The sequence below is a fragment of the Bemisia tabaci genome, chromosome 1 (assembly GCF_918797505.1).
Source record: "Bemisia tabaci chromosome 1, PGI_BMITA_v3".
Lineage (NCBI taxonomy): Eukaryota > Metazoa > Arthropoda > Insecta > Hemiptera > Aleyrodidae > Bemisia > Bemisia tabaci.
The window spans coordinates 85,207,434-85,226,971 of record NC_092793.1 but is presented as its reverse complement, the minus strand read 5'-3'; the positions used below and the strand labels follow the sequence as shown (position 1 = coordinate 85,226,971).

The 19,538-nt window shown below is 39.5% G+C and overlaps 2 protein-coding genes across 3 annotated transcripts in view; one reads left to right on the top strand and one right to left on the bottom strand.

Moving 5' to 3' along the window:
* Positions 1 to 19,538, bottom strand: part of LOC109033309 (proteasome adapter and scaffold protein ECM29) — a 480,922-nt gene that overhangs the window by 85,286 nt on the left and 376,098 nt on the right. The window lies entirely within an intron of this gene.
* Positions 1 to 19,538, top strand: part of wash (WASH complex subunit washout) — a 71,763-nt gene that overhangs the window by 14,617 nt on the left and 37,608 nt on the right. For both annotated transcript variants that reach the window (XM_072306343.1, XM_019045880.2), the window contains exon 5: positions 7,000 to 7,265. In XM_072306343.1, coding sequence (XP_072162444.1) covers positions 7,000 to 7,265 — 266 coding nt within the window. The remainder of the gene's footprint in view (positions 1 to 6,999; positions 7,266 to 19,538) is intronic.

Here is a 19,538-nt window from a genome sequence, read left to right as displayed (position 1 = left end):
CGAGAGGTTCCGGGTTCGATTCCCCGTCAGGTGGCCTGAGTTTGATGGTCTCAGGCAATGGTCACCCGGGGCTGGGGTAATGAGCGTGATATCCGCCAATAGACTATTTGAAACCCGGTAAAAAATATGAAAATTTAAAAAAAAAAACGAGAATTTTACCTACTAACTGCGTGATCTTAGGGATCCATGTCTATTCGAACGGACGTGTAACCACCCCGACTCAGATTTTCATGATTTTTTTTTTACTTAATCTATCGGTCAATATAAGAAAAAACCCAAAATTTCAGCTTCATACCTTCAATACTTCTTGAGAAAAAAATTCTTGAAGTTTTATGGCGTTTTCTAAAAATGCACTTGCCAAACTCCGAAAACGGGAATGTCTTGTGTTTGAAAAAGTCTCATAAGTTTTGGAGTTTTAAAGATTTTAAGATGAAATTTGGCACACTAATTCGTGTTAGTATGTATTTTAAGGGCAAGATTCCCAATTGAACCCAACTCACTCAGGAGGGACAACCGAGCCGAAGATACGCCGTTTTAGCCCTGATTTTTAAAGCTAAAAACTAGTTTTCTTAAAATGGGCGTAGCAACCGAAGCTAACGAGATGTTGCCAACTTTTTTTTTTTTTGTAAATCAACTTCAGAGTATGCTCTAACTGATACAAAAATAAAAATCGTGGGTATGCAGCTTCTTCCTTGGTTAATCATACTTTTTAGCAAAAAACGCTCAAAAAAAGTTGAGTTCGGGGTAGGGTGGTTCTTATTTTTCGACTTTTCGAAAATCAAATGTCTGATCCCCCATAAAGTTGTCTTTTGGTGTGAAATGAACGTACAAAAAATTTCAGCCGGATCGGATCATCCTAAGTGGTGCCGCCGGGGCCGACAAGTCTCCTCAAAGTTAGTTGCCCCTTTTAGCCCTACAATACCTTCCAGTCGACTTTATTTTCCAGGAGCTGGACAGAATATCTTTCTTTTTGGCTTAGATGACGTGGTAGACACTCTACTTCATGAATCTGAAGCGTTTTTGCTTTTGATTTGTCAAAGAATTTTAACTCGGTCAGGCAAACCGTGCCAGGAGAATGTCACGAAAAGTCGGCGAAAACGCACGATGAGGCTCCTTTGAAGGGTGGGAAAGGGCATTTAAAAAGTAGTAAGATAAAGTATGTTATTTTTCTTGTAAAATACCCTAAAAAGTGTGTTACCTCATACAATTTCAAAGCTGTAGCAACATTTTAAAGGTAGGAAAAAGGCACACCGGACAGGGAGAATGTTAGGAAAAATTGCCGAAATCGCACGATGTGGCCCCTTTGAGGGGTGAAAAAAGGCAATTTAAAAGAATTTAAAAGTGGTGAGGTAACTTGTGTTATTTTTCTTGTAAAGTACCCTAAAAAGTGTGTTACTTTCAAAAATTTTAAAGCCGTAGCCACATTTTATAGGGGAAAAATCCGCGAAATGACGGAAAAACGCGATCGAATCGCGTCCCAAATTTGAAGTTCCCGCTTGGAGACTTGTCGGCCCCGGCAGCACCACTTAGGATGATCCGATCCGGCTGAAATTTTTTGTACGTTCATTTCACACCAAAAGACAACTTTATGGGGGATCAGACATTTGATTTTCGAAAAGTCGAAAAATAAGAACCATCCTACCCCGAACTCAACTTTTTTTGAGCGTTTTTTGCTAAAAAGTATGATTAACCAAGGAAGAAGCTGCATACCCACGATTTTTTTTTTTTTTTATCAGTTAGAGCATACTCTGAAGTTGATTTACAAGAAATAAAAAAAAAAAACCGGCGCTCCGCTTCGCTCCGCGCCGGTTTTTGGGGGGGCCTCGCCCCCCCAGGACGCGCGCTTCGCGCGCGTTTTTTAGTTTGAGTGTCCGGCCTCAGTTGTTCTGTCTTTTAAGTGACCCGCGCGTCCACCGCGGGAAGAGTGTATTTTCCGAAGGGAGGGGCGGGGGCGGGGAGTTATCAATCTTTGGAGGTTGGATTTACGTTGGAGGATGGAGGCATTGATTATTCGAATAAGGACTTCATGTCGCCAGATTGCAACAAACAATCCACATGTAATGTCTGGTATGAAACAATGTTAACCATCGCTGTGGCAAGCCCGCAAGCTCGAATGACGATGGATGAATCTCCATAACCCACTGTGGGACAACATTGCCGTCTTTCTTGTCCACCAATTATCAGTCTGTAACCCACTGTGCGACAATATGGCCATCGTGTCCACCAATTATCAGTTCATCAGTTCGTGACCCATCGTACGACAACATTGCCGTCTTATCCACCAATTTTCGTTTCGTGACCCACTGTGCGACAACATTGCCGTCTTGTCCACCAACTTTCAGTTCGTGACCCTCTGTGCGACAACATTGCCGTCTTGTCCACCAACTTTCAGATCGTGACCCACTGTGCGACAACATTGCCGTCTTGTCCACCAATTTTCAGGTCGTGACCCACTGTGCGGCTTCTCTCCTCTTTTGCCGCACACCCCCCGCCTAAAACTTTCAAAGCTCGCCATTTTTAAACGGCTCGTCCGATTTCGCTCAAATTCAATACCAGCCTAGAACAAAGTAAGATCTTCCTTCTGTAAAAATTTCGGGGAGAAAGCTTTTAATTTGCTAGAGTTATCGCGCCCACAAAATTGAACCTCCCCCCACTTCTCGCCCCCACCATTCGAAATGTAATACTTCGATCTCAGTTTTTTTTCGCAGAATGGTAGTCCTGTTCCTCTACTTTACATCGCAAAAAGTTTCACCCGGAAATTTTGAAAAATGAGGGAAATATAACCAAGCAAAAATCGGAAAAACCACGATGAGTCGGAAATACATACATAAATAAACACACACACACACACACACACACACACACACACACACATATATATATATATATATATATATATATATATATATATATATATATATATATAAAAGTAAAGAGTTCACGGTTGTAATAATTAATAATTAAACAAAAATCACGAGTACTTTCCAACCTTTTTATTACATTTTGCAATCTTCACACTACATTTTAAACACCGACGTTTCGGAGACAATTTTCTCCATCTTCAGGGCAGACGAACTTTATTCATAACTGAACGAGGAAAAAACCCAGAAACCCAGTTCAGTCGCAGCAAGAGACCAGTTTAACGATAACAAGAGACATGACAAACATCAACACAAACAATAACAATAAGCCCCCGCCGCAGAGAGGTAGTAGGTACTCATACAGAATGAAAGTTTTCAGAGATTAGAAAAATATTCCTCAAAGTTAGCAAACTCAGTTCTAGAATTTATAGCATTTTGGTTATTTAAAATACATAACCCCTCCAAATTCAACCTAATCTCTTCATTCTTCTCTCTCTTCAACACCCTGGTGTTATTGAAATCAAAGGAATGACCCTTTTCTCTCATGTGTTGCTTTAGCGCTGTCACCTCATGTTGATTAAACTTATGCCCATCCAGCCTTTTATGCAGATATTGGGATGACTGCCCTATATAGACGCCTTGACAATCTCCACACGGTATCTCATACACCACTCCTGACAGCTTTTCAGTTGGGATTTTTGACTTCAAACAAGACTGGAAATTTTGTAAATTTGATTTATTAGAAGTGACTAAAGTGTAGCCATGCGGCTTTAACACGGATCTAATCTTTTCTGAGCAGGAGGAAACGTACGGACATACAACAAATTCGGTTTTTTCGAACAATTTTGGAGCGGAAAAGCCATTATAACAAAATTTCACTACATTCTCAAATATAGAGTTGACAAGGTGCTTGGGATAACAATTTTCAAATAACAATTTTTTAGCTTCCCTTATTTTTTCTTTGCGGAGCATGGGATGAGTAAGTAGGCATACGCGTCTTACCAAATTCTTAATTACATTGATTTTTTGAGAGAGAGGTTGTGCAGACAAAAAATTCAGATATCTGCCCGAGAAAGTAGGTTTTGTAAACCACGATGTAACAAATTTACTCCCTTGTTTTATAACAAGAACATCCAGGAAAGCTATGGCATTATTGGCTTCATATTCAATTGAGAATTTAATGTTACTCGAAAACATGTTGAAGAATTGGTAAATACTATTGAGATCGTCCTTATGACAACATAGAATTATGTCATCCGCAAAGCGCTTATAAAATAACATTTTATACGGAAAAACTTCAAACATTTTTTCTTCAAAATATTCCATAACCAAGTTGGCAACACTGGCACTCACCGGTCCACCCATCGCTAGTCCGTTAATCTGTTTGTAGCAATCTTCTCCAAACTTAAAAATTGTTGAGTCTAAACATGCCCTAATGCCCTCTAGGAATTGCTCTTTGGGTAAGGTTGTATGTGGGGCAATTAGTGGCCATTTTTCCGTGATAACGTTCAAAGCTAACTTTATGGGAATATATTTGTGTACATTGATTCGACATCAACAAAAGGGTCAAAGGGTCATCATAAAAAGGTTGGAAAGTACTCGTGATTTTTGTTTATTTTTATATATATATATATATATATATATATATATATATATATATATATAATATATATATATATAAAAACATGAATTCAAACGGCATGCATATTCGTGATCTACGACCCATGATCGATGCTCATTACATGGTCTTTGGTCCAGGTCTGACATCAGGGGAGAACGCAATAGTGTATTTCCTTCGGAAAATACACTAAAAGTTGACAATATCTCGTTAGCTTCGGTTGCTACGCCCATTTTAAGAAAACTAGTTTTTAGCTTTAAAAATCAGGGCTAAAACGGCGTATCTTCAGCTCGGTTGTCCCTCCCGAGTGAGTTGGGTTCAATTGGGAATCTTGCCCTTAAAATACATACTAACACGAATTAGTGTGCCAAATTTCATCTTAAAATCTTTAAAACTCCAAAACTTATGAGACTTTTTCAAACACAAGACATTCCCGTTTTCGGAGTTTGGCAAGTGCATTTTTAGAAAACGCCATAAAACTTCAAGAATTTTTTTCTCAAGAAGTATTGAAGATATGAAGCTGAAATCTTGCGTTTTTTCTTATATTGACCGATAGATTAAGTAAAAAAAAAAAAAATCATGAAAATCCGAGTCAGGGTGGTGACAAGTCTGTTCGAATTGATATGGAATGACCCCTTACTGTCCATTTGTGATATATTGGACCCAAGATCCCTAACAGTTAGTGGAAAATGATCGATAATATATTGAAATTTATCCATCACATTTTTGAGAGGACACTGAACCTTGCACCGAAGTCTCTGATTCTTGTAGATTCAAGTAGCTAAAAAGAGACTTCAGCTCCCTCAATTCCATCATGACACTAACAAGGGGAACTTCCCAAGCTGTTGCCTCGATTGGGCTGAAAAAATTCGAGCTAACTCATTAGATGAATCTATTAGAGCCGTGTTTTTTGTTTTTTCCAATGCGTCCGGTAAACGCCTCAAAAAAATTCCGAAAAGTCTTGTTGCGAGCGCTTGAGTCTGTATACGCAGTTTAGCAGCTGTAATCCTACATCAGGCGGCGACTCTGCAGTTGATCGCTCGCCTCGCAAGCGGGCGGTCCCGGGTTCGATCCCTGGGCGAGGTGACTTTTTGTTACGATCGGATTTTATATTCTCACACATTTTGCACTACAGCACTTCACATCGAATCACATTTCATACATTGGAACTTAAAACATTAATTAATTTACAATCATCACCAAACACATATTCATCAATGATCAATAACTTCTTCAATTAGAAGTATAGATGCTTCTTTTTCTTTTTCTTTTTTTAAAATATATTAAATGTGATTTGATGTGAAGTGCTGTTGCGGAAAATGTGTGAGAACATAAAAGTCGATCGTAAAAAGTAGTCACGTTGCCTGGGGATCGAACCTAAAACTGCCCGCTTACAAGGCGAGGGTACTACTGCAGAGCCACCGCCTGATGTAGGAACAGAGCTGCTAAACTGTGTCATTACACTCGAGCGCTAACTACAAGACTTTTTTGAACTTTTTTGGGGTGTTTTCAGGGCGCATTGTAAAAAGCAAAAATATACGGGTCTGATGGATTCATCCAAAGAGTTCTTACGAATTTTACGATCGGAGGCAGCAGCTTGGGAAGTTCCCCTTTTAAGTGCAAAAATAACCAGATAACCTGTGCTTGGGCCGCCAGTTTCATCAATGGACTTCTTCTCTTGGTTTTGAGTAAATCTCTATAATACACCATGCCAAATTGCAGTGTGTAAAACCCACCTTAAAGTTTTTCACGACTGTTTTGCGGAAGAGTTTTTTTTCCCTCGTCCTTTTTCCAGTGTATTTTTTGTTCCAAGAATTTCATAACGCAGTAGGAGGCCATCCCTTACCAACGTCAGGGTCCCAGAGAAAGAGGGAGACTACGGTGCCTCCAAAAAAAAGGAAAAGAATTTGAGAAATGATAGGTTCACCCCATGAGATCTTACATGATACTTGAACGTCTCCTATTCTGTTACAGTTCAAGCATGATTAATTCCGTAAGTGTAACTCCAATGAAGTATAAAATTCACCTCAATGTCCCTAGAGTACCTTTTTTGACAGAGTATGGCCATTTCTGTGCTGCTTTTTCATTGGTTGCGAGAAAATAGGCTGACACAATGTTCTTACGGCCGCAAATAAACAAAATGGCTTTTATCAGCAAGCAAGTTTGAGGGTATGCACATCTTACATCCACCTGTGATCAAGGCGAAAGGCGATTTGACAGTGTTTTCATGTGTTTTTTGTGTGTTATTCGTAGATATGCTAGTTTAAATTGTTACTGCTGTATAATTGCAATTTTTGTCAAATTTTAGCTTCTTATCGATGTTACGGTGTGCCGCCATCTTGTTTGTTTATTTACGGCCGTAAGAGCATCATGAAGCTTAAAAACTCTTTGACTAATCAAAAAGCGGCACAGTTTTCCTGTAGTAAAAAGATACGAATGGCCATACTCCGTCTATGAAGGTACTCTAAATTTCCCGTCAGTGAAAGGAAGTATCTTACTCAAATAACACATTTTTTACAGGCATTGCAGATGACTTGCGCTACAACTTTGACACTGGGTCCATTATTTCACCCTCTCAACCGGACACGCCAGCAGTTGTTGAGCTTCCTTCTCTGCCAGACATGAAGACCTCCACAGAGACTGTCAGTTCCCAAAACACTTCTCCGTTACTTCCTCCTGCGCCTGTATTTGAGCCCTCTCTTCCGCCACCTCCGCCACTGCCGCCTCCTTTACCGGTCTTAGTCGACGGAGATACAGGCATCGTCTCAGTTGCAGCTCCCTCTTTGGTATGCATTTGCCTTAACCCATTCCCTTATTGATTGATGCATGCCCGTGCACAGATTTACTATTTAATTTCACTGCAAAAAGCTGTATTTGGTTTCATCTTAGTTCTCTGCTTTCCCTGATAATTAGGAGCAAGTTTTTGGCCTAATTCTTATTAGTTATAATTAGTATGATGTTTATATACATAAATTTGCCCGGATGTTGCACTTTTTCTGCAGTGAGTCGGCTTATGTCAGGTGAATTTCCTGAGAGAGAGAGAAAAAAAATTAAAATTTAGGAGAAAAATCTTATTTATTGGAAAAAAAATACTTGCTACAAGTCAGAAAACCCTAAGAATACCAATGTCAGTAAGAAATAATAGTTGCATTACAACCAAACCGCTTGAATATGGAATAAAAATAAAATGAAGTCAAGAAAATTGCGTGCAAAATTAGGTTTAGTTTTGAGGTTATTCCACGCTTTCGCATATTGAAACTAACAAAATTCCCTACATTCAGGGAATTACCGTACAAAACCAGTACAGGTTGGTCACACTACTTCTAGTGACAACATCTGTCGATTTACGTGGCGCTATCTCTCGTGAAAACATCAAAACACGGCAATACGCGCAGCCAAGTTGCATGTCTAGTGGGACTTGTCATTTCCCGCTTGGCCCAGTGCGGCAATGACGACTCTCACTCATTATTTTAAGGGAATGGGTTAACTTGGAACAAAAAATTTTCAACGCGCACACTTGGTTAAATAGAAAGTTGGCTTTAGCAGCCTTTTAATGAGAGTGGATCCAGGAGTTATTTGAGGATGATGAAAATTATAAGGGCCGTAGTATTTTAGTAGGGGAAAATGGTGTTAGTATAATTCTCTAAGCAAACACGATTTAATAGAGAATCAAACGACACTCTTGTTGAAGTGTATTGTCAACTGAAGGTTCAATATGTGCATGAAGAGCCTTGTGGAATAATGTAGAATATTTACTATTTAAATGTGACCTAATCAATTTCACAAAATATCAATGTTGCAAAGAGTGTAACTCTTTGTTTAGGATAAAAATGGACTTCTTTCAAAGATCATTGTAAGTATGTTTGCGAAACGAATTGTAGAAAATATTTTGTGTAAAGGACCTTATTCAAAATCGTCCAAATCTTTGACATATTTTCAGAATTGATAGAAGATCACTGCTGGGGTCTAAAACACTGACGATTTTTGAAAGTGGACAATTAGGGGAGAAGGGGGTCAAAGTTAAAACCTTAAACTGGCATTTCTCGTGAACGGTCTGTTGTAGAGAGATGAACTTGGTCTCAAAATTTAGAGAAATCTATCAGCTGATATTAACGAAATTGGTCCATTTTGAAATTTTCATCCAGTTACGCCACGTTGCTGTGTGTAAAAACCGTAAAGGGTATCCCGGGATAAGCATGTCAAAATGCCCTTGTGAGTGGATTTTTATTTTAACCATTTTAAGTCATCAAGGGTGTCCTAAAACTTAGGTTTTGGGGGATTTTAGCCCCCCAACCCCCTCCGCCCCCCCTCAGACCCCCAAAAACCGCTTTTTGGGCTATTTTTGACTATGCTAACGTCATTTCCTCATAACTTTCGTAATTTTCGATAGAATTGAACCAAAATTTGTCAGAATCTACATCAATTAGCTTAGTTTTTGTAGAAAAAAATTCATTATCATCGGATAATATTTTAGCCTCCAAAAAAATTCGTAAAATTTTTGAAAAAATCATTTTTTTCCTATTTTCGCGGCTAGGTGGCGTATGGAAACATGTACACAAACAAAAATTTTCTCTTTTCTTAATTTATACATCCAATAAGATACAGTAAAAATTTCGTGTTGATCGGAGTGGTGCGCCATACTTAAAAACGCAATTTTCTAACCTCAAAACGGCCTAAATGCCACCATTAGCCTCCTTTGATGGCTAGGCGTGGAGAAATGTAGAGAGAAATATCCGGTTTTATCGTCTCACCTCTTAAGTGATCCACTTAAGTACCTTGAGTCAAAATTTCGAGTCGATCAGAGTGGTGCGCAACACCCAAGCACGCAATTTTCTAACCTCAAAACGCCGAAATTGCCCATTTCGGCACCCATTATCACTCCGTGTGAAAAAGTAAGAAGAGGTACATCCGATATTATTGTCCTACCTCATAAATTAGACACTTAAGTGCATTTAGTCAAAATTTCGTGTCGATCAGAGTGGTGCGCAACACCTAAGCACGCGATTTTCTAACCTCAAAACGCCGAAATTGCCCATTTCGGCACCCATTATCACTCCGTGTGAAAAAGTAAGAAGAGGTACATCCGATATTATAGTCCTACTTCATGAATTAGGCACTTAAGTGCATTTAGTCAAAATTTCGTGTCGATCAGAGTGGTGCGCAACACCTAAGCACGCAATTTTCTAACCTCAAAACGCCGATATTGCCCATTTCGGCACCCATTATCACTCCGTGTGAAAAAAAAAGAAGAGATACATCCGATATTATAGTCCTACTTCATGAATTAGGCACTTAAGTGCATTTAGTCAAAATTTCGTGTCGATCAGAGTGGTGCGCAACACCTAAGCACGCGATTTTCTAACCTCAAAACGCCGAAATTGCCCATTTCGGCACCCATTATCACTCCGTGTGAAAAAGTAAGAAGAGGTACATCCGATATTATTGTCCTACCTCATAAATTAGACACTTAAGTGCATTTAGTCAAAATTTCGTGTCGATCAGAGTGGTGCGCAACACCTAAGCACGCGATTTTCTAACCTCAAAACGGCCAAAATGCCTATTTCAGCACCCATTATCACTCCGTGTAAAAAAAAGAGAGGTGGGTACATTCGATTTTATAGTCCTACCTCATGAATTAGACACTTGAGTACCTCGAGTCAAAATTTCGTGTTGATCAGAGTGATAAGCAACTCCCGAACACGCCGCTTTCTAACCTGAAACCTCCCAAAATTCCCATTTTGGCATTCATTATCACTGTATGTCAGCCAAGATCCCGCTTGAAAATTGCATGATGCACATTTCAAAGTTTATTTTGGCACCCTGCCGCGTAGCAGACCCGGTCCCTCAGGGAAACCTCTAAACTCCTAGGATATATATGACGCTAGGGAGGCTCGCTCATCCCCCACGAAGAAGCGTTCCCTCGTCCAAACTTCCATACTACGTAGCGGTGCAATGAGTGCTGGGGATTCATGAAGGGAATCCCTCAGGGCGAGCTGAAGGGTATACTGAGGCCAATGCTAGACCACGTAAAATACGACTATATTACGGTAAATACGTCTACTGTAATCCGTTAAATTCGGCTATTTAATCGTTAAATTCGACTAATTGTCCTAAGTATTACGTGACAGATTGACTTGAATTTGCCAGCACTCATTGCACCGCTACGTATTATGGAAGTTTGGACGAGGGAATGCTTCTTCATGGGGGATGAGCGAGCCCCCCTACCGTCATTGTATATCCTAGGAGTTTAGAGGTTTCCCTGAGTGACCGGGTCTGCTACGCGGCAGGGTGCCAAAATAAACTTTGAAATGTGCATCATGCAATTTTCAAGCGGGATCTTGGCTGACATACAGTGATAATGAATGCCAAAATGGGAATTTTGGGAGGTTTCAGGTTAGAAAGCGGCGTGTTCGGGAGTTGCTTATCACTCTGATCAACACGAAATTTTGACTCGAGGTACTCAAGTGTCTAATTCATGAGGTAGGACTATAAAATCGAATGTACCCACCTCTCTTTTTTTTACACGGAGTGATAATGGGTGCTGAAATAGGCATTTTGGCCGTTTTGAGGTTAGAAAATCGCGTGCTTAGGTGTTGCGCACCACTCTGATCGACACGAAATTTTGACTAAATGCACTTAAGTGTCTAATTTATGAGGTAGGACAATAATATCGGATGTACCTCTTCTTACTTTTTCACACGGAGTGATAATGGGTGCCGAAATGGGCAATTTCGGCGTTTTGAGGTTAGAAAATCGCGTGCTTAGGTGTTGCGCACCACTCTGATCGACACGAAATTTTGACTAAATGCACTTAAGTGTCTAATTTATGAGGTAGGACAATAATATCGGATGTACCTCTTCTTACTTTTTCACGCGGAGTGATAATGGGTGCCGAAATGGGCAATTTCGGCGTTTTGAGGTTAGAAAATCGCGTGCTTAGGTGTTGCGCACCACTCTGATCGACACGAAATTTTGACTAAATGCACTTAAGTGCCTAATTCATGAAGTAGGACTATAATATCGGATGTACCTCTTCTTACTTTTTCACACGGAGTGATAATGGGTGCCGAAATGGGCAATTTCGGCGTTTTGAGGTTAGAAAATCGCGTGCTTAGGTGTTGCGCACCACTCTGATCGACACGAAATTTTGACTAAATGCACTTAAGTGTCTAATTTATGAGGTAGGACAATAATATCGGATGTACCTCTTCTTACTTTTTCACACGGAGTGATAATGGGTGCCGAAATGGGCAATTTCGGCGTTTTGAGGTTAGAAAATTGCGTGCTTGGGTGTTGCGCACCACTCTGATCGACTCGAAATTTTGACTCAAGGTACTTAAGTGGATCACTTAAGAGGTGAGACGATAAAACCGGATATTTCTCTCTACATTTCTCCACGCCTAGCCATCAAAGGAGGCTAATGGTGGCATTTAGGCCGTTTTGAGGTTAGAAAATTGCGTTTTTAAGTATGGCGCACCACTCCGATCAACACGAAATTTTTACTGTATCTTATTGGATGTATAAATTAAGAAAAGAGAAAATTTTTGTTTGTGTACATGTTTCCATACGCCACCTAGCCGCGAAAATAGGAAAAAAATGATTTTTTCAAAAATTTTACGAATTTTTTTGGAGGCTAAAATATTATCCGATGATAATGAATTTTTTTCTACAAAAACTAAGCTAATTGATGTAGATTCTGACAAATTTTGGTTCAATTCTATCGAAAATTACGAAAGTTATGAGGAAATGACGTTAGCATAGTCAAAAATAGCCCAAAAAGCGGTTTTTGGGGGTCTGAGGGGGGGCGGAGGGGTTGGGGGGCTAAAATCCCCCAAAACCTAAGTTTTAGGACACCCTTGATGACTTAAAATGGTTAAAATAAAAATCCACTCACAAGAGCATTTTGACATGCTTATCCCGGGATACCCTTTGAGCTACAGAAACGTGGCAGCAATGGATGAAAATTTCAAAATGGACCAATTTCGTTAATATCAGCTGAAAACTGATGATTTTATCTAGAGGACCCTGCTAACTTCTCATGGGGATGTGTACGGCAATCGATTTTTAATTATTTTATTGTTTTAAATTCGTCTACAGATGCCGATCACAAGTCAACATTGTGTCAACTTTCTTCGAGGCACCGTTTTCGCACTATCCATCAAAAAGTTGCGATAATTCCTTGCATAAATGAAGGTAGTGTAGTACTCGAGTACGGTTTGGGTCGGTCGGGTGAGTGTAAGTCACGTAAACAGGAAAACCGATCAGTAGCCGAGCGCCAGTTTTATCTCGGATTCCACAAGCCTTTTCTTTTCACCGCCCAAAGCAGTTTTTTTCTCTCTCCCCTTCTATTGTCCTTACCAGACAGACACGCACTGCTTTTTTATTTTAGCGGGCTTGTCTTGAAAATTACCGAAACTGAAATCGCGGATTGTGCAAAAACGGTGGCTCGTAGAAATTTGGCGAAGTGATAACTTTTGATCAGCATTCATAGACGAATTTAAGACAAAAATTAATTGTGGTACGCATCTTTATTAGGAGTGTTCAGGTTCCTTTGGAGATCAAGATCATGTCTCTACAACAAACCGTTCTTGAGATATGCCAATTTTAAGCTTTAACTTAAACCCCTTCCCCCCTAATTGTCCGATTTCAAAAATCGTCGGTGTTTTGAACCGCACGAGTTTTGTGTGTTAGCAGTGATCCTCTATCAACCCTGAAAATATTTCTGTTTATAAAAATCTTTGTAAAATTCATTTTATCAGACGATTCGGCTGATTCTTATTGATCTAGTCTTATCTCTTGCTTCAACTTCGGCTGGATTTGTTGTTTCAAAATCTGGAAAAACTTGAAGATTTCTTTGCTTTCCACGTAAATATATGGCAGGTTTTTCACATTTTCAGGACATTTCCACATTGTCTGTAACTGGATGAAAGTCGATGAAAAGTTGTGAAAAAACTCAGATAAGTGCACTATTTTCATCCTACTTCCACGCCTTGCACTTTTTTGACGTCTCCTCAATATTTCTAGTAGTATTTTTTTTCAGATTTCAGTCTGAAATTGTAAACTTAAAATAGTTGGGGAAGATGCTACCAACGTCAAAGGATCTAAATATTTATGCATTTTTAACTTTTATTCACAATTGGCGTTTCTTCACACCTTTTCAATGTTTTGATGCTCGAAGCCTGCCACATTTTCCGGAAAGAGAGTTATGTAAAACGGCCAAAAAGTGACCTGGCGGGGATTGTATGAAACTTTGTGGGATTATTGTGCAGGTCATTTTGGGCCTACATCTGACTGCTTTTAGGCGAAAATCGCAGGGATTCGACGTTGTCATTTTTTAAAGTCATAACTTTCAAATATGCATAACTTTCACCAAAAAGCAATTACAGTGCTTGTATTTATACCAAAAAAAGCAGAAAATTACGTTTTATCGACTTATGCAGAAGAAAGTTTAATTTGAATCCCCTGTTGCCACGTTTTGGCCATTTTTTTAATTTTCATAATTATTTAAAATCACGTTACCGCCTGAAAGAGTGTTTGCAGTTGATGGAGATTGAATGAATTCTGTCAAAATTACTGTTCATTCGATTCCGCATCCTTTCATTTGTTAAAATATTCTGAGAAGTTTAGGGAATCTGAGTTACAGCGATTTAAATATCCGGCAACACACCCTACAGCCCTACACCCAATTTTGACGCTTGTCAAGGTATGTTTCGCGACTCTTAAGTTGAAGCAAAACGCCTAAATCAAACAAAATTCGAAAAGTCAGTTCATGTTTTGCGCTTTTTTGAAACTGTCACATGGTTTTTAGGAATTCAAGTAGCGGTGGTGTTGCCGGTTTTCAGTGAAAACCACCGTTGCGATCACTATTTAAAGTAGTACTCCTTTAATCACGGCCAGCTACATATGTAAGCCTAAACTGACCATTTGCGACATGGTGTTCACTACATTTTCTAATTTCCGTCGGAATTCGCGTAGAGACGGGGTTGCCAGTTTTTAAGGAAACCGCCACCGCAATCACAATAAAAAATGTAGCACTCATTTAATCACGTTCATCCTTATTCTGTAGTTGAAATTGTTGATTTATCGAATCAATGGTTTCTTTTATGCAATGGTAGTGGTGCCCGACAATAACGAGACATCGAAATTTAAAGCTACTGACTCACCCAAGCGGTCTGATGAGTAGTTTTGGCAAAGGATCTAAATCCATTCGATAAAATATCGACATCTCATTTCTGTCAGGCACCACTGCCTTTGCAGAGTGATAGAAGAAACCATCGCTTTGATAAATCGACAATTTCCCCGCATGGGAAATACATACATTTGAAATTTACGACCAAAATTATCCTCATTCACTAAAATCATTGCTATCGTAAACCCTTGTAACTCTCAGGCCTGAATTTTCAGTTTTACGCGGCCTTCCTGACCAGGCGTCATTCATCGGGTTATAAATAAAGTTTTATTAAAAACAAATAAATATTGAACATCTCATCAAACTGCTAGACCAATATTATAAAGAAATTGTTACCTTACTTTCAATTTAAAATGTAGTACATTAATCTAACTTTAAAAGTTACCCTCCTGCCGTTCAAAGTTGGCGGCCATCCCTGGATGATGGTCCTGGATTTGATGTACTCTGATTGACCAGGGGCTTTTTTGACACTATTTTTGAAATTTACGAGAAAATGACGTAGGTGATGATACCACACACCACACGAGATGCACATTTTAAATTACCTTGATGTTTGATAATCAAAACACGGCCGCCTTTTTTAATTTTAGGCATTTTAAGGGATAAGCGGTGAAGCCATGGAAAACATTTTGTAAGTTTTGTGTCATTCAGGCCAACCTGATGATGATATTCTTGTAGGCAAAGTCTGTTACGCAATTCGTTCCGAGTTAGCCATCTTCCTCCCGTCCCACTATGGGCACGGATCGTGTCCGTAGCGGCGCGAAATCCAATTTTTCGAAATTTTTTTTCTCATCAGAGCCATCTTAATCGATACTCAGATACCTACTGATAACGAAATTACATGGGAATATATAAAATATTCATTATATCTGCGGTTTCCGTGTAGATAGATATGCAGCATGTGGAATGTGATGAACCCAGATTTCGGCAACCTGAGGCGCGCGTTGTATACTCACTTATTTCACAGTGCACTCGTGAACCTCACACCATTATATGCATCTGACTGGTAAACTCCATTGCATAACGAGTATTTTCACTTTTGCAGATCCCTAAAATATTGATTTTTAGCAGTAGGACATGAGATCAAAGATACCCGAAAAATAAGCCTTAAAAAATGAATTTTTCAGAATATTGTACACTGAAAAAGTGTCATTGCGGTTTGTTGCGCGGTTCTCTTTAGTATTCCTAGAAAGCATATATCCTAGAGATACCATATACCAAAGCACAAACCGGTACAACCATATTTTTCGGATGCTTCTTTGAGGTGATCTCCCATTTCCGCGAAAATCAGATTTAAAGGTCTTAAGGAACCACGGTGCACAGTAAAGCGGCCAATGAAATATTTCAACACAAATTCATGTTTTAAAGGTTTTTAAGGTCTCTAATAGCATTTCTCGCTCTTTCGATACTTAAGGGTGGAAGGAGGGGGAGGGGGAAGCCGACCAAAATCAGACGGTCAAAAATTTGTTATGGTCAACAATTTTCTTGAGCCCAGTAAATATTGATAATCTTTTTACATCCATTCACGCATTCAGTCCAAATAGGACTGGTTATAAACCAATTTGGCAATGAATATGAAAAGTCTACCATCACATGGCACCTAAGTTTAGAGTGAGTTGACCGTCGCTGACACCAATATCCTATACAGGGTTATCCAAAAGTCACTGTCCACCCCTTTAACTTTTTTCCAAATCGAGATAGAAGTTTGAAACTTTGGCAATGTTCCTCGGTCTAAAGTAGCAACTTTTTGGTCCCCCCAAAATTTTGGGGGGGGGCGGCCCCCCCCCAAGGGGGGCGGGGCTAACTTGTTTTTTTAAATGGCAACCCCCCCCCCCTTTGTGATACCTCATTCGAAAGATAATAAAAAAAGAAAATGTTTGGCGCAAACCACAGGTCAAAATGTTGATTTTTAACAAAATGGCGGCCGGTCAAAGTTCAAAATGGCGGAAATCCGACATCTCCGTTATTTATTGACAGATCGGCGTTAAACTCGGAATCTCATGGTACGTCGAGACGAGGAAAACGATTCTGGCAGTGGTTTTCCAGAAAAGTCGGTCCTTTTCATAATGGCGGCGGTCCAAATGGCGGCCTAGCGCGGGAAGTGGATATTTAGGCTGCTTTTCGTTGGATTTGCATGAAATTCGGTATCCGGGGGTATTTTGGCACGAGAAGAACGAATCCTTCGTTGGATATCTCGACAAATGCCACAATGGCGGCGGAAAAATGCCGGGAAATCAGTTTTACGGCTGTTTACCGATGGATTCGCATGAAATTCGATATCCTGGTGGTTTTGGCTGGATATAAAGGAATGTTTCATTAGATTGTTGAAATACTAAACCAAAAATCCAAAAGACCAAAAAGTTGTTTCTTAAGACCGAGGAACATTGCCAAAGTTTCAAACTTCTATCTCGATTTGGAAAAAAGTTACAAGGGTGGTCAGTGACTTTTGGATAACCCTGTATATTAAAATGCAAAGTTCCGAATCTTTGGGCGTTAACTTTGAGAGAACCACCGGACCGATTTGTTTGATCTTTTTTTGAACTGAAAGCTCCTGAGCTGTAGATTTGCAGGCTGTAATTTGCCTTTCGATTGTTTCAGATTTTCTCCTGTAATTTTCTCAAATTTTCTTCAATGCATTAAAACGGAGGTCCGAATCTTTGAACGTTAACTTTGCGAGAACCACCGGACCGATTTGCATGATTTTTGTTTTAATTAAAAGCCTCTGATCTGTAGATTTGCAGGTTGTGGTCGTTTTTTGATTTTCTCAAATTTTCTTACTTTCATCGACGAGTGAAGTTTAGCTGGGCTCGAATTTTCTCCCATTGATTCAGACTAAAGTCCGAATTTTGGGACATTAACTTTGAGAGAACCACCGGTCCGATTTGCATGGTTTTTTTTTTTTTTTTTTTTTAAATGAAAGCTTCTGATCTGTAGATTTGCAGGCTGTAATAGTTTTTTCGATGTTCTCAAATTTTCTTACTTTTATCGACGAGTAAAGTTCAGCTGTTTCGAGCGGTCGTCCCGCCGCTACCTGCTTGCCTGTCCCTAGGTACCCCCCCCCCCCTCTACGGTCTCAGCCACCCCTCCCGCCACGTTCTTTCGGCAATCTCCGTTTTCTTTCGTATAGCTCTCCTCCCACCAACCTCAAAGAAGGAGGTTTGGGTGGCAACGTCCGTTCGTCGTTTGTCACTTACCACCCACATTTCTTCGCAATCCCTCGGCTGCTCCGCTTCACAGCTTCTTGATATCCTGGCATCTTATTCTCTGCGGCGTGACTGACCCTGACTTATTAACTGCAGTATTGCGTATTGCTAACAACACGTATTGTTACAGACATTTTATTCATCATTATTAAATAGATTCAACTAATTGCTCCGATTCCAATTAAGCTACTGCACCACCATTGCTAGCTGCGGAGGGCGCCTGTAGGGCGCCTGGAGCAGCTAGTAACTGATGAAATTTCAACTTCAGTGTTGAACTGTAATTTATGTAATCTTTCGTGCTTGAGGTAGATATCTTTGAGGTAGAGGAGGATTCTATATCGAATTCTCCTAATTCGATCAAACATTAATATTGGTATGAAAATAACGCAATAACAAATAACCGACTCGTACACAGCTCAGGATACCGTCACTTACCGAAAATAATGCATTATTTATTCAATGCCAATAGCTTTTAGGAGGGGTATAACACTAAAATAGGCATAGTTGTATTGAAAGAAGTCAATATTAAGTTATCTGAGTGATTTCAATCATACGATACTACATTACTTTAAGTCCAACAGTGAAATTGAAATTTCATCAGTTATATTGGTGACAGCGACGGTCAACTCACTCTAAACTTATGTGCCATGTGATGGTAGACTTTTCATATTCATTGCCAAATTGGTTTATAACCAGTCCTATTTGGACTGAATGCGTGAACGGATGTAAAAAAATGATCATTATTTACTGGGCCCAAGAAAATTGTTGACCATAACAAAATTTTGACTGTCTGATTTTGGTCGGCTTCCCCCTCCCTCCCCCTCCTTCCACCCTAAAGTATCGAAAGAGCGAGAAATGCTATTAGAAACCTTAAAAACCTTTAAAACATGAATTTGTGTTGAAATATTTCATTGGCCGCTTTACTGTGCACCGTGGTTCCTTAAAACCTTTAAATCTGATTTTCGCGGAAATGGGAGATCACCTCTAAGAAGCATCCGAAAAATATGGTTGTACCGGTTTGTGCTTTGGTATATGGTATCTCTAGGATATATTCTTTCTAAGAATACTAAAGAGAACCGCGCAACAAACCGCAATGACACTTTTTCAGTGTACAATATTCTAAAAAATTCATTTTTTAAGGCTTATTTTTCGGGTATCTTTGATCTCATGTCCTACTGCTAAAAATCAATATTTTAGGGATCTGCAAAAGTGAAAATATTCTCCTTCCAATAGAATCACAAGGTTAGATGATAAGATTGCATTTTTCTGTTTGATGATTGTGTTTTCCCCCATTTTATTAGAGCACAAGATCCTTTTTTTTATCGAGAAACTTCCTCAGCTTTCGACGTCCAAAACCTACATTTAGACATTTTTGCCGGTTTTTTTGACACAAAATTTGGAAAGAACAGATCAAATTACCCCAGTATTTAACATGTTTTGAACGATATATCTGATCTAGCGGGAGTTATCAATTAAGCGCCGCTACGGACACGATCTGGCCCACCGTGCGTAGCGTCCCTCTCTTGGACTGAACGAGAATTTGTACCAAATTTCGGGAAAAAAGAGGGTTTTGGACTGTAAAACGGTTGCACTCAATGGAAAAACGATGAGAAAGTTTTTGCTGGAAATTCAATTTTTAAAAACTTAGGTTCTATTCATTTTTGTCG